This window comes from Tursiops truncatus, chromosome 5 (assembly GCF_011762595.2).
Source record: "Tursiops truncatus isolate mTurTru1 chromosome 5, mTurTru1.mat.Y, whole genome shotgun sequence".
Lineage (NCBI taxonomy): Eukaryota > Metazoa > Chordata > Mammalia > Artiodactyla > Delphinidae > Tursiops > Tursiops truncatus.
In genome coordinates, this window is record NC_047038.1 from 85,576,414 (window position 1) to 85,592,321 (window position 15,908).

The 15,908-nt window shown below is 35.0% G+C and overlaps 2 protein-coding genes and 1 long non-coding RNA gene across 8 annotated transcripts in view; 1 reads left to right on the forward strand and 2 right to left on the reverse strand.

The window, feature by feature from the left end:
* Positions 1–5,987, reverse strand: part of TMPRSS11D (transmembrane serine protease 11D) — a 69,396-nt gene extending 63,409 nt beyond the window's left edge. Inside the window, exon 1 of the mRNA XM_019928096.3 lies at positions 5,851–5,987. Coding sequence (XP_019783655.1) covers positions 5,851–5,858 — 8 coding nt within the window. The 5' untranslated portion in view covers positions 5,859–5,987. The remainder of the gene's footprint in view (positions 1–5,850) is intronic.
* LOC109548823 (uncharacterized) overlaps positions 1–14,872 on the forward strand; it is a 199,662-nt gene extending 184,790 nt beyond the window's left edge. For all 6 annotated transcript variants that reach the window (XR_012332014.1, XR_012332018.1, XR_012332019.1 and 3 more), the window contains one exon: positions 14,235–14,872. This is a non-coding gene — a long non-coding RNA (uncharacterized lncRNA). The remainder of the gene's footprint in view (positions 1–14,234) is intronic.
* LOC101333685 (serine/threonine-protein phosphatase 2A catalytic subunit beta isoform) lies at positions 7,692–9,371 on the reverse strand. Its single transcript, XM_033857106.2, has one exon. It carries the CDS (start codon positions 9,343–9,345, stop codon positions 8,416–8,418), a length of 930 nt encoding a protein of 309 aa, XP_033712997.1. The 5' UTR covers positions 9,346–9,371; the 3' UTR covers positions 7,692–8,415.
* Positions 14,873–15,908: the final 1,036 nt, after the last annotated feature.

Sequence of the window (15,908 nt, forward strand, 5' to 3'; positions counted from 1 at the left end):
CATGGACCAAACCCAAGATTAGTTGTTTCCAATGCTTTTGAGTAACATTTAGTTGTATCAATATATTTTTAAAAACATCTTGTACTCAAACCCATCTGAACTTAATCCTAGTGGCTTCTTGCCCAGATTTTCTAAAGAAGCAGGGGAAAGAATTGAGATTCTCAGTATCATTTTCCCAGGATGATTAATGAAATTAGCAGAGTTCCAAGGTCTATGACACTAGTATTTTTGAAGCCTACATAATAAAATATATTCCTCAGAACTTAGTAAAAATGCTGCCAGATACAAAATGCTGGCATTTTGTAAGAGTAATAACATTCTTCAGAATCACAGAATGTTAGCAGTGGAAGGGAACTTCAGGAATATCCACTCCAGATGAATCGACTGATCTAAAGAGAGATTAAGTGGTTGTACAGAGATGCCTCTTCATTTTCTTAATCTGTGGTTTTTTTCTGAAGTCTTATTTATTTATTTTTCAACCCAGGACATGGTGGGCACTGTATTAACACAGTGTTTATTGAATGAGTGGTGGAAAAATCAATAGATATTGAATACTTATTATGCCATTCTGCTAGACACTGGGGACTTTAAAACAATGGCCAATTGTCCTTGCTTAAGGCACTCATGACTTTCTGAGGGAAGATAAGATATAGCCTATTAGCAGGATTTCACACCCTTGACCATTCCTTTTTATTGAAACACTCTCTTTCTATTAATTTCCATGATTCCACACTCTTTTTATCCTTTTGACTCTTCTTTTAAATGTCTTTTGCTGGTTGCTTCTCCTCTATTCAACCTTAAGAGTCTAGTGTTGCTCCATGCTCTGTCTTTGGGTGTTCACTTTTCTCTCTAGTTGATCTCATTCAGTCAACTTCAATTACCATCTAAGCTAACAGTTCTCAAGTTTTTGTGTGTGTAAAAATCAGTTGAGAAGTTTGTAAAAACCATGGAACTGGATGGAATCACACAGAAAGTAAGCAGAGCTACAGAAGAAAAGAAGTTATACCTCAAATTACTTAGAATTTGGACAACAGTAAAATGAGAAGGATCCAGTAACATAAACTCAGAAAGTTTCACCAGTGGGATAGTAGAAAAATCAAGAGAGAATGATGTTTTGGAAGCTTTGTGAAGACTGTGTTTCAAGGAGGGAATGATCTGTTGTGAAGCTGTTAAGTAAAATGAACTCTGAGATCTGACCACTGGATTTTGCATGATCACTGGAGAGCTAGACAAGAGCAATTTGAGAGCTGTGGAGATGAGAAACTGTTTGTAATGGGAAAAGAGAGAATGGGTTAAAGATAAACATGCATACACTCTATGGTCCAGAAAATTCATTTGCAGGAACATACCCAAGAGAAACTCTTGCACATTTGTACCATTGGACCCATTCAAGAATGTTCAGAGCTGTGTTATTTGTAATGGTAAAATCCCCAAACAGTGGATATGTAGGTTATATTATACTCCTACAATGGGATATCATATAGCTGTGAACACGAATAAGTTATTACTATACATCTTATAAAACCTAATTTTGATCCCATGTAATGAATTTAAAATATAGGTAGAACTAAGCAGTATGTTCTTTAGGGAGATATACACACACACACACACACACGTATATATATATATATATATATATATACACACACATATATACGTATGTATATGTATATATATATATATCATAAAGATAATCAAGGAAATTTAGATACCACGACAGATAACAGTTACAAGGGCAGTGTTGGGGGAGGGCAGTTAGTGAACAAGATGTAACTGGGGAGGGGCCCAGAGGGTCTTCTAAATTACAGTGATACTATTTTTCTTAATGAATGCTGAGTACTCAGAGGTTCATTTTTAAATAAGCCTTTGTGTGTGATATATTTCATAATAAAAAATTTTTAAGTAAGAAAAGTGAATGGGAGAAGAAAATAGAAATCGAGGCAGTGGGTCTAAACAAACTTTTACAAGAGTTTTGCTGTTAAGGGGAGAAAATGAGAAATGAGGCAATAGCTAGAGAAGAGTTGTGGATCAGGGAGGAATTTTTTTTTTAAACTGAAGATAGCATGGTATGTCTTTATACTGATAGGAATATTCCAGCAGAGAAGGAAACTATATGTTTTAATTTGTTTAATTCAGAATAAAAAAATGTCTAGGTTAGAAAAATGTTCGATGGATTTATTTATCCACTGACTTGAAATTTGAGATCACATATCCTTTTATTAATCATTGATACATTTGTTTATACTTCTGGCACATGGATATTGAAAATATTGTATTGAATCTGCCATTTCTTTTTGTTGAGTTATTCATCAGTGTAAACTTTTCCAAAGTCAGTTTTATTTTCAATGATCTTAGTTACCCAGTGAATGATTTTAGACTTGGGATGGTACTTTAATTTTGTATATCATGAGCACATGCTAAATTTAGACTTAAAGAATACTATGAAAAACTGAAATTATGGCAAGTTTTCTTTGCTCAGGAGAATGAGATCCTTCAAGTTGGAGCAATACCTTTTAAGGAATTGGATTGGGTATCTTTAGGTTCCCTTACAGCAACAGATACTGATTGTTGTCCTCATGACTTATTTTAGGGGTGTCAACTGTAACCACCCCTGTGGTTGCATGGAGTGGCATGAGTCAGATAAGGAACAAATTTCTGAGGAAGTAATTTGAGTTCCTTCTGGAGGACAAATTGTCAATGGATATAAGAGAATTTGCTAGAAAATACATGATTCTAGGGGACTGATTGCAGTCACCATGTATTATAATGCCATCACCACTCCCCAGCCTGTACCAACATTAGAAAAATAGTCTGGCCAAATGGGCAACTGGTTTAGCATGTGGCTTGAGGCGTTTATGGGCAATACCTTGTGCTTTAAATGTACCATTTTGGGCTCCATGACTGTAAAGGTAAGTTGGTATCCACTTGTCTAATTTCTACTAAGAAATATGTCCTTTGCCTACTGATTTACAATTTTAAGCATGGTTTTTGAAAATTAAAATAGCAATTCATAAACCAGAATTGAAACAACAGGAAGAATTTGGAATACATTTTTGACAGTTACAGCCTTTTTTTTCCCCATGGCATTTGATTGGCTTTGGCATGTCTCTCTGGTCAGTTAATCATATCAAGAGCACAAACAAAAAGGAAGAAAATGGAAATAAGATTTGTTATGGTGGGAGGAGTCCTGCTAAGACCTGTCTGTACCTGAGCTGAGATATGCTCATTTGCCTTAAATCTTTCCTTAAACTACATTCTGAATTCCAGCTTTTAATCTTCATCCTGTTTTCCAAACTTCATCTCATACTTTTTATGTAATCCAGTGAAAAAGACACTCTCTCAGAGGACCTAAGAACATCTGAAATGAATAATAATTGTATCACGATAACAGAGCTGCCCAGGTCCTCTAATAGGATTTCCCTCTTCAGTGAGGGGTGAACAGATAGGTAAAGAAAGAAACACACCATCTTTGCAACCTTCAGGAGAAGACAACCTAAAAAAGGTCTGGAAGTTTAATTTATACATAAAAGTAATCAAACCATTCAAGAGACCCCATTCTCAACAAAAGGTATCACAGAATTACCTGGAGATTTACCTAAAATTACCTAAAAATGACATAGAATTACCTAAAAACATATTACTTTCATTTCTCTTCCCCTACCCAATTTGGATACCCTGCTCCCTCAGAGCATATGGAGGAACTGGAAAATAGTGAAGTTTGAGTTTTTTTCTTTTAAATTGAAGATAGTGAGGTGTGTCTTTATGCTGATGGGAATATTCAAGAAGAGTAGGAAACTATGTTTTAATTCATTTCTTGCACTATTAAACTCAGGCATGTATCCTGTCAAAATAAAAATTTGGGACTTCCCTGGCGGTCCAGTGGTTAAGACTCCGCACTTCCAGTGCAGGGTGCGCGGGTTCGATCCCTGGACAGGGAACTAAGATCCCACGTGCCTCGAGGCGCGGCCAAAAAATAAAAAATAAATAAATAAAATAAAATAAAAATTTGTCTATTTTAAAATTATGCAAGCCATTTGAGTATACTCTCCTCTTCCCACTAAAAATTCTACTCTTTACTCATGTTGACAGAAGGCATTGTTTTCTAGTCATGGGTCCTCAAATTGATGAACAAGGTCCATAAGTTATTTTCAAAATTTTACCAATTTGGCACAGTGACTCTGATTATCTTGTTCCGATAAAATCAACCAACCAACCAACCAATGAACAAACCTAATTGTGAGTTATATATTTTTAGGTTAATAAAAGAGGAAAATCTGATTATATGTAGATGCAGCTTATTTTTAAGAGATAAAATATTTCAAAGTATGATCCATAGAAACCAAGTTGCAAAGAAGAGTTCTCTGTAAGTATAAAGTTTGGTTCTCATTGAGTGTAAGGATGGATCAATTTAGAAATTAGATTGATTCAAGGCATTCTGAAATTGTACATCACTTTCATTATTTCCATTATTTCCATGTTTCCCTTTATTTTCCTTTGAATAACATTTAGCTGTTTATGAGATTCAATTTCTTTAAAAAATCAGAGAAATTTCTTTGCAAAATTAAAAACGTTTCAGCAAAATACATTTCAAACTCTATTGTGTTTACCAAAACAATACTAGATTGTTATAGGAGGTTTAGGAAAAAATATAATTCATAAGCTCACCACTCTAATACAACAAACACAATTAGTGTTTTATATTTCTCATAGACGTTTTCACATGTATAGTTTTACAAAGTGTTAATCAATGAGTGAATACAATTTTGTGATTTATTTTCACATAAAATGAGAATACATTTATGAGAATAACAAATTATTTCATAGATTTTAACCTATTTTAATGTGTTATTAAACCTATCCCTTCTATGAATATGAAATAATTTATTTTTATTATTTTCTTATATTATTACTTGTTAATTATCATTTATTTTTGGAAAATTAGATTGCTATCCATTTTTTATTCTTTTATATATATTCAAATGCACATAATTGTACATATTTTATTGAAATTATTTGAATTTTGATTGAGTTTTCTAAAGTTCAGGAGATTTAAAATAAACACAACTACACTTAACATGGCCAATAGATTGTCCATATTTTATTTATTCCTCTTTTAAAATGACTTACCAGTATCATACTTTTCTTTGTTCATGGGAAAACAAAATGATCAATATACTCATAGATGCAGACACAAACACATCAAATTATGTAATTTTGAGATTGTACCATCTAACTCTAGATTGTGCTACAATTTTGTTGCTTTTTTTATGTGAAAGTGTATGATCATAAATAGCTATTAATTGAAAAGAAAACTAGGCAAATACTATTTTTTCTTAAGTATCAACAAGAACTTGAAATTAATGATATCATAGTATATAATAGGTAGACAAATATAGTCTTTGCTTTCTTAAAGAGGACTTCAGGATTCACTGCATATTTAATAGCTAGTAATAATATTGCGACAGGAGTAAAAATAGAGAATCCTTAAAAAACTTTAAACAACAGAGGTATTTTTTACTGATTACATTTTAAAAGCCACACATCAGTTTTTTGAAAAGTTAAATATGAGAAAACAAAAACACTTCCTTATTCAAACATGTTTTCATAACGCTAAGCCATCTTTTTAGGTTTATTCATTTTGTTAAAAATTCAGTCAAGCAGTCAAGCACCTTATTTAAACAATATCAAGCATGTTATCTAAACAATATCTAAGAGTTTCAATGAACTTTTGAGAAAAATAACTAGAAGATTGCTAGGCACAGCCAAAATCTCTTAAGCTTCTGTACATTTTTCAAATGCTTTATGATATAGTCAAAATTTCAGAACTACAGCAGCAAAAATAGGACTTACCTATACATTTTAATCCTGAGTAATAAAGAGGTCCTTTTTTCTGCCTGTCCAACTGCTCTGAGATTTCCACTCAGATGAATGACGCTTGTGTGTTATATGTGATCTATGAAAGAACTGAAGACAAAGGAGGAAATCCCACACAATTAAAACCTAACTTGTTAAACAAGTCTGAAGGAATCAACTTGAACCAATTATGTGACTTGTGGAATGGAATCAGAAATAGACAGGAAATTTTACAAATCGGTAAAAATTTTATTTATACTGGTAAATTGTGATTACGTATGATAAAAGGTGATAGGTATTTTGTGAAAGCTTGAAACTAGTCCACAGGCTGTAGTGTCATAGTTTTTCATTTAAAAAGGATGTGACACTCGCCCGTATTATCATGTTGTCATACAACTTATTCTTTGCCACACAAGCCAAAGACGATCAGAAAATACTTTCCAGATATTAATTGGTAGTACTACCTTTGAATTCTCCCTTCTTTGTGATAAAATTCTGTTTTTCTCATAGCACTTGAAACAGAGATTCAGAGAAGTAATTGATTACATATACAAAGTTGTGGGATAAGCAAGCAGAACAGTTGGAACTAAAATTCACTTTATCTTTTTCTCTATGCCTTTTTAAAAAAATATTCTAACTCAATACTGCTAGTGGATGAGTGGACAGCAGAGTGTAGTACGAATATTCCATGTATAATAGCATGGAAGTGAGAAAGGACATTCCTGTTTATTGTGTTGGGAAGGACAGGAGATAAATTTGGGAGGTTATGCTGAGTTTACTTTGGGAGAAATAATGAATGCTAAATAATTGGAATGTGTAACAGAATTAGGAAATTTGAATTTTGGTCTCAACTTTTTCAACAACTAGTTGCAAAGCCTAAGCAAAAAAATCACTTATCACTATATGAGTCTCATTTATTTACTGAGAAAAATGAGAAGCTGAATTACGTGGTTTTGGAGGACATTTTTATCTCTAAAATTCTATGACTTTATCTTGTAAATCACTGATAGCTAATGTCTAATGGATTCACTCCAAGACTTCAATTCCAGAAGTGTTCAATTACTTATGCATTTTTTATATAATGTGCATACCATACAACAGGAACAGGAATGCATGGGCTCCTCCCTGCCCATCTCCCCTATATATTTTCATCAGATCCTATGTCTCATGACTGATATTCTGACCTTTTTTTTATTAGTAAAAAGAATAAAACAATATATTAAAAACATTTGAACAAAGTTACCTAAACAAACCATTTTTATTTTATATATTAACCTTTAAGTACTTTTCACATGTACAGCTCTTTTTCACAAGTTATATCATAGTATATAGCTTTGTATTGTGCTTTTTATTATGCTCAATGTTATTTCATAAGCATATTCTTGTGTTACTAATTTTTATTTCTAGTAGCTGTATATATTATTTCTGGTAGCTGTGTATCTGTCTAATGGCTGCATAAAAAGTACAACTTTATTTTGATATAATTTCAAACTTGCAAATATAGTACCTAGATTCATCAATTATTAAGAATTTTAACAGCTGCATTTTAAAAGGTGAATCATATCACACTGAACAGATTCATCATAAAATACTGAAACCATCTCCTAATGTGAAGCATTTTGACCACCTTCACGAATGTAGTCTTTTTTTTTTAACCCTGCTGCTGAATTTTTCCTTGAAATAAATGAAAAAGAAAAAGTAGCATACTGGGGCAAATCATTTAAATATTTTAATGACCTTTAAAAATTTGCTTTTATTTTAATAATTTTTTTAAGATGTGGAGTATATTGTCTTCTGGGTTTTGTTGACAGTACTTTCTTTTTTTTTTTTTTTTAAAGTACCTCAACACAACTGTTTATTACAGGTCAAGAGATATCATACGAAGTTACAAAAGAGTAAAACTTTCATTTAAAGTGTACCACAGTAAATCAACATGTTTTTGTTTAAAATGGAAAGTTTATTTGCTCAGTACACCAAACAGAATGCAAGCACTGTCATGACAAATATACAGAAATATGCAGATCAACATAAAATAGTAATTTAGTTTAAAGGAAGGGAAATCTCTTTAAATGTTATGACAACGTACTCCCAAGAATCTTTTTTTCAGTTAATTATACATTTCAATAAAATACACGGTAATGAATTAAGTGGAAGCTAGCTTGTGAATTTTTCTTAAAAATAAAAATCCAGCCCTATTAATCCATGCCAGTTAAACACTCTAACTAAAATCTCCAAGTAAGTGCAAACGGAGATGGAGTTAGTTACCTCTTTTGCTTGAACAGCCCCAAGGAAAGTGGTTACTACAAACACAGCAGGCAAACTGTTAAGACCGACCGATCTAGAACATAGCGTTGAACTAATCTCAGTCTCAAGTTGTGCTAAATGCTCATCATTAGTGTGGCACAGTTTGGTCCATGATATGGTTTAATGCCGAGACAGATCCCAATTTGTTACAGGAACACACAGATTACTGTTGCTCTTTTTTCGTTTGTTTCTAAATATATATATTTTAAAAAGCCAGGTATACTTCCACATACAAAGGCAGGTTTTCCCTGGAGGAATTTACAGAAAGTAGTCTGGGGTGCGCCGGGTCACGTGAGGCTCTCCACGACGAGGTGCTGGGTCAAACTGAAGGAAGGAATACTTCAAAGTGTCATCTAATTCCATGATAGCAGCCTGGTTCCCACAACGATAACAGTAATTCGGTGCGCTGAAAATGGTAACCACATTCCGATCGTGACACCAATTGTATCCCTCCATTACAAGTTGGTGAGCACGAGAAACCAGTGTGAGACCATTGGCATGGTTAAACGTTTCAGAAATATCTTGTCCGAATGTGTAGCCAGCGCCGCGTGGTGAAATACCCCACCCACCACGATCATCTGGATCTGACCATAATAGATCACACATTGGGCCCTCATGTGGAACTTCTTGTAAACGATCCAGGGCTCTTATATGATCCAGTGTATCTATGGATGGGGAGAGGCCACCATGGAGGCAGAATATCTGCCCATCTACTAAAGCTGTAAGTGGCAGATAGTCAAACAGATCTGTAAAGTATTTCCAAACATTGGCATTCCCATACTTTCGCAGACATTCATCATAAAAGCCATATACTTGGGTAATTTGTCGGCTTTCGTGGTTTCCTCTCAATATTGTAATACGTTCTGGGTAACGCACCTTTAATGCCACAAGAAGAGTCACAGTCTCCACAGAATAATAACCTCTGTCTACATAGTCACCCATGAATAGATAGTTTGTATCTGGTGACTTCCCACCGATTCTAAAGAGTTCCATAAGATCATGGAATTGACCATGCACATCTCCACAGACGGTAACAGGACAACGGACCTCTTGCACATTTGATTCTTTTGTTAAAATTTCCTTAGCCTTTTCGCACAGCGTCCGCACCTGGTTCTCGTTCAGTTGTTTACACTCGTTCAGCTGCTCGACCCACTGGTCCAGCTCCTTGGTGAACGCCTTGTCGTCCATGGTGGCCTGAGCCCCTCCCTGTTGACAGTACTTTCCCCCAACTATGTGTGCTCTTTTTTCTCCATCTTTGTATTTCCTGGAGCAATCAGCAAAGCCCTTTTTAATGAGAAGGTACTTAGCACACATTAATTAAATGCCCAGTAACTGAATGAATTAATGCAGATCCTGGTTTTGCAACACTGTTCACAACAGAACTTGGGAATGAGTCAGGGGAGAGGCATGGGGTAAACTGCATTCAGTCTGAAAGCAACTTCCTGCTTTCCTATGATGAGCTCAGCACAAGAAGAGAGGTGGGGCATGAAATTATGGTTTGTGAAAGCAGAAATAGAGTCACAGATGTAGAGAACAAACTTATGGTTACCAAAGGGGAAAGGGAGGCGGGCAGGATGAATTGGGAGATTGGGATTGACATATATACACTACTATGTATAAAATAGGTAACTAATGAGAACCTGCTGTATAGCACAGGGAATCTACTCAATGCTCTGTGGTGACCTAGATGGGGAGGAAATCCAAAAAAGAGGGGATATATGTATATATGTATAGCTGATTCACTTTTCTGCACAGCAGAAACTAACACAACATTGTAAAGCAACTATATTCCAATAAAAATTAATAAAAAACAAAAAAATTATGGTTTGTGAGGCAAAGGAATTGCTCTTAACAAGGAATTATTCAAAAGATGTTGACTCTTAATTTTCAGATCCTCAGGGAGTGGCAGGATAGGCCTTGACCTTTTCTATTCTATAGGGAAGCCATTGCAAGAATAAGGAATGTAGAATGACATTGTACAAAAAAAATCAGAATCCTCTTCTTCCCTGCCATAGGCTTGATTTTATTCCTCCAGCTGTATATTCACAAAACCAAGACAATGTGACCTAAGACTGACAGGAACAAGCTTCAGGGAAATATCAATAGAAGAGATCATTTGTTTTGATGGAGGATAAATCATGTAGTGTAAACACTATCAAGATTGGTTCTTTTGCCTGCCTAGGCTGAGTGGGGAGATCATGGTAAAGACAGTATCTCCAAATACACAAATGTCTGAAAATAGACCTAGCTTTAAAAGAAGTATGAGTCATTCAGTGGAACCCGTCACAACAATATGAGCAGAAGAAAACAACCAAAAGGCAGATGATGTAAGAAGGCGTGGGCCAGAGTGTTTTCTTTGAATTTGGAGATTGTTTAGTCATCATGTCCAGGGCAGCACTTTCGTATGGCTATGGCTGGTAATGAATTTGTCATGACCTCCTTCACAGAGTTATTATATAGATAGAAAAAGAAAGTTAATGATGTGCCCACCATTTGAAAGTTGTAAATGTTGTTTAAATAGAAATATTTACATTTAGTATAAGTGTAAATTTAAAAGTGGGGTAGTAATTGGATTTTCTAAGTCTGGCCAAGAGTCTATTTTATTTTGTTTCTTACTATGTGCAGGTTCTTTTTTTTGAAATTAATTTTTATTGGTGTATAGTTGCTTTACAATGTTGTGTTAGTTTCTGCAGTGCAGAAAAGTGAATCAGCTATACATATATCCCCTCTTTTTGGATTTCCTCCCCATTTAGGTCACCACAGAGCATTGAGTAGAGTTCCCTGTGCTATACAGTAGGTTCTCATTAGTTATCTATTTTATACATAGAACCGTATATATGTCAATCCCAGTCTCCCAATTCATCCCATCCTTCTTTCCCCACCTGGTATCCATACCTTTGTTCTCTATATCTGTGTCTCTATTTCTGTTTCGCAAATAAGTTTATCATTTTTCTAGATTCCACATGTAAGCAATATTATATGATATTTGTTTTTCTTTTTCTGACTTAGTACACTCTGTATGACAGTCTCTAGTTCCATCCATGTCTCTGCAAATGGCACAGGTTCATTCCTTTTTATGGCTGAATCGTATTCTATTGCATATATGTACCACATCTTCTTTATCCATTCTTCTGCTGATGGACATTTAGGTTGCTTCCACGTCCTGGCTATTGTAAATAGTGCTGCAATGAACATTGCAAGTGTCCTTTTGCATTATGGTTTTCCCAGGGCATATGCCCAGGAGTGGGATTGCTGGGTCATATGGTAGTTCTATTTTTAGTTTTATAAGGAAGCTCCATACTGTTCTCCATAGTGGTTGTATCAATTTACATTCCCACCAACAGTGCAAGAGGGTTCCCTTTTCTCCACACCCTCTCCAGGATTTATTGTTTGTACATTTTTTGATGATGGCCATTCGGACCGGTGTGAGGTGATACCTCATTGTAGTTGTGATTTGCATTTCTCTAATGGTTAGTGATGTTGAGCATTCTTTCATGTGTTTGTTGGCAATCTGTACGTCTTCTTTGGAGAAATGTCTATTTAGGTCTTCTGCCCATTTCGGGATTGGGTTGTTTGGTTTTTTGATATTGAGCTGCATGAGCTGTTTGTATATTTTAGAGATTAATCACTTGTCAGTTGCATGATTTGCAAATATTTTCTCCCATTCTGAGTTTTGTCTTTTGGTCTTGTTTATGGTTTCCTGTACTGTCCAAAAGCTTTTAAGTTTCATTAGGTTCCACTTGTTTATTTTTGTTTTCATTACTGTAGGAGGTGGGTCAAAAAAGATCTTGCTGTGATATATGTCAAAGAATGTTCTGCCTATGTTTTCCTTTAAGAGCTTAATCGTCTCCGGCCTTACATTTAGGTCTTTAATCCATTTTGAGTTTATTTTTGTGTATGGTGTTAAGGAGTGTCCTAATTTCATTCTTTTACATGTAGCTGTCCAGTTTTCCCAGCACCACTTATTGAAGAGACTCTTTTCTCCATTGTATATTCTTGCCTCCTTTGTCATAGATTAGGTAACCAGAGGTGCATGGGCTTATTTCTGGGCTTTCTATCCTGTTCCATTGATCTATATTTCTGTTTTTGTGCCAGTACCATATTGTCTTGATTATTGTAGCTTTGTAGTATAGTCTGAGGTCAGGGAGCCTGATCCCTCCAGCTCCATTTTTCTTTCTCAAGATTAGTTTGGCTATTCAGGGTCTTTTGTGTTTCCATACAAATTGTAAAATTTTTAGTTCTAGTTCTGTGAAAAAGGCCTTTGGTAGTTTGATAGGGATTGCATTGAATCTATAGATTGCTTTGGGTAGTATAGTCATTTTCACAATATTGATTCTTCCAATCCAAGAACATGTTATATTTCTCCATCTGTGGGTATCGTCTTTGATTTCTTTTGTCAGTATCTTACAGTTTTCTGCATACAGGTCTTTTGCTTCCTTAGGTAGGTTAATCCCTGGTATTTTATTCTTTTTGTTGCAATGGCAAGTAGGATTGTTTCTTTAATTTCTCTTTCTGATCTTTCATTGTTAGTGTATAGGAATGTAAGAGATTTCTGTGTATTAATTTTGTATCCTGGAACTTTACCGAATTCATTGATTAGCACTAGTAGTTTTCTGGTGGCATCTTTAGGGTTTTCTATATATAGTATCATGTCATCTGCAAACAGTGATAGTTTTACTTCTTGTTTTCCAATTTGGATTCCTTTTATTTATTTTTCTTCTCTGATTGCTGTGGCTAGGACTTCCAAAACTGTTGAACAGTAGTGTTGAGAGTGGACATCCTTGTCTTGTTCCTGATCTTAGTGGAAATGCTTTCAGTTTTTCAACATTGAGAATGATGTTTGCTGTGGGTTTGTCGTATATGGCCTTTATCATGTTGAGGTAGGTTCCCTCTATGCCCACTTTCTGGAGAGTGTTTATCATAAATGGGTGTTGAATTTTGTCAAAAGCTTTTTCTGCATCTATTAAGATGATCATACAGTTTTTATTCTTCAGTTTGTTTATGTGGTGTATCACATTGATTGATTTGTTTATATTGAAGAATCCTTGCATCCCTAGGATAAATCCCACTTGATCATGGAGTATGATCCTTTTAATGTGCTGTTGGATTCTGTTTGCTAGCATTTTCTTGAGGATTTTTGCCTCTATGTTCATCAGTGATATTGGCCTGTAATTTTCTTCTTTTTTTGCTATCTTTGTCTGTTTTGGTAGAATCTTTGAGCATCTTTTTATGTGTTTGTTGGCCATCTGTATGTCTTCTTTGGAGAGATGTCTATTTAGGTCTTCTGCCAACTTTTTTGATTGGGGTGTTTGGTTTTTTTGATTTTGAGGTGCATGAGCTGTTTGTATATTTTGTGGATTATGGCTTGTAGGCAGTGGGAGGTAAGGGAATAAGTATGTCCTACTATGTTTCAAAGGCTTTTATCTATTCAGAAGGCATGTAGTAGAAACAGTACATTCTTTGGAGTTAGAATACACCTGGAATCAAATCTTGGTTCTTCTATTCGGTGCGCCAAAACGTTTGTTTTTTTCCATAAGATGGCTCTAGTAGCACTTAGTTGTGTTTAATGTCATTCGAAACAATTTTGTTAAGTAGTATGTGACAGTTGTCATATCAGTGTGCATTTAAAAAAAGACATCAAAATTGCTGAATTTTTGTGTAGCCATTTTAATATTGAAGATGGGAAAAAAGCAACATTCTTGGCATATTATGCTATATTATTTCAAGAAAGGTAAAAATGCAGCTGAAATGCAAAAAAATATTTGTACAGTGTATGGAGAAGGTGCTGTGACTGATCAAATGTGTCAAAAGTGGTTTGCAAAGTTTCGTGCTGGAGATTTCTTGCTGGACAGTGCTCCACGGTCAGGTAGACCAGTTGAAGTTGATAGCAATCAAATCAAAATATTAATTCAGAACAATCAATGTTATAGCATGAGGGAGATAGCCTACATACTCAAAATATCCAGATCAAGCATTGAAAATCATTTGCACCAGCTTGGTTATGTGAATTGCTTTGATGTTTGTGTTCCACCTAAGTTAAGTGAAAAAAACCTTCTTGACCTTATTTCCATGTGCAGTTCTCTACTGAAACGTAATGAAAACATTCTGTTTTTAAAACAAATTGTGATGGGTGATGAAAAGTGGATAATGTACAACAACGTGGAATGGAAGAGATTGTGGGGCAAGCGAAATGAACCACCACCAACCACACCAAATGCTGGTCTTCATCCAAAGAAGGTGATGTTGTATATATGGTGGGATTGGAAGGGAGTCCTGTATTATGAGCTCCTTGCAGGAAACCAAACGATTAATTCCAACAAGTACTGCTCCCACTGAGACCAACTGAAAGCAGCACCCAACGAAAAGCATCTAGAATTAGTCAACAGAATATGTATAATCTTCCATCAGGATAATGCAAGACCGCATGTTTCTTTGATGACCAGGCAAAAACTGTTACAGCTTGGGTGGGAAGTTCTGATTCATCTTCTGTATTCACCAGACATTGCACCTTCGGATTTCCATTTATTTTGGCCTTTACAAAATTCTCTTAATGGAAAAAATTTCAATTCCCTGGAAGACTGTAAAAGGCACCTGGAACCGTTATTTACTGAGAAAGATAAGTTTTGGGAAGATGGAATTATGAAGTTGCCTGAAAAATGGCAGAAGGTAGTGGAACTAAAGGGTGAATATGTTGTTCAATAAAGTTCTTGGTGAAAATGAAAAATGTGTCTTTTATTTTTACTTAAAAAACCAAAAGCACTTTTTGGCCCACCCAATATTCACTACCCAGTGGGGTCCAACAAAATTGTTTATCTGTGTATGCCTCAGTTTTCTTATACATACAAATGAAGTTAAAATACCATTCTCATGGAAAAATGAAAATTCAGTCAAATCCAATCAAATGAACTAACAAATGTAAAGCACCTGGCAATGCAACAATTTGTAATGTGGTCACTCCTTCAACACTGATTCTCAAGGCAGTGTGTGTATACATGTGTAGAAGTCACAATTGCTGAGAGGTGGAAAGCACATACAGTTTGAAAATGGCCCTGGGTGTTTCTAAAATACCCCCTCCCTAGATTCACATATGTGACCATGCTTCTCCAAAGTAATCTTATTCCTACAGCATTCCTTCAAACATGGTTTAAGAAATCCAAAGAAGCTTATTACAATCTGTGATGGCTTTTATGTTGAGAGCCAACTATTTTCTTGTGCTTTCCACATGTAAATTTTTTTAAGCCAGTTTCTAATACTAAGAGGTCAAAGAAGCATCTTGGTTATAGATACCTTTTTATCTTGTTAGAGGAGGAAGCATGTATCCTTTACCCCTCTCCTAAGTTCTCCACTTCAGTCTCCCTTGAGCTGCATAGAGTCATTTTCTCCTTTATAAAGGGTAATTTCTGTCTTCCTATATACATATGAAAGTTTGACTCTTGCTCTTTTCCCTCCACATTCAGAGAGGCAATCAGGGCAAATAAATAAAGTACATATTAATATACAACATAAGTCATCTGATCAATTGAAAGTTCCGGCTGGTAAACTCAAATTAAAATTACCCAATATATCCACAAAAGGCTTTAAGTGATCTTTTATTTGGTCGATAATAAGAAGAGTATGAATATACATAACCGTTGTAAGTATCTAGTTTAAGATTGATCCCATTATCAATTTATAACTGCTGGTCTTATCTGGCTCTTCACTACTGCCCAGCAATATAGCTAGGTTTCCATGGTCGGTGTTTAGTATTTACA

What these genes read in the sequence shown, in the direction of transcription:
- LOC101333685 (XM_033857106.2), bottom strand. Translation starts at nt 9,345, where the DNA reads ATGGACGACAAGGCGTTCACCAAGGAGCTGGACCAGTGGGTCGAGCAG.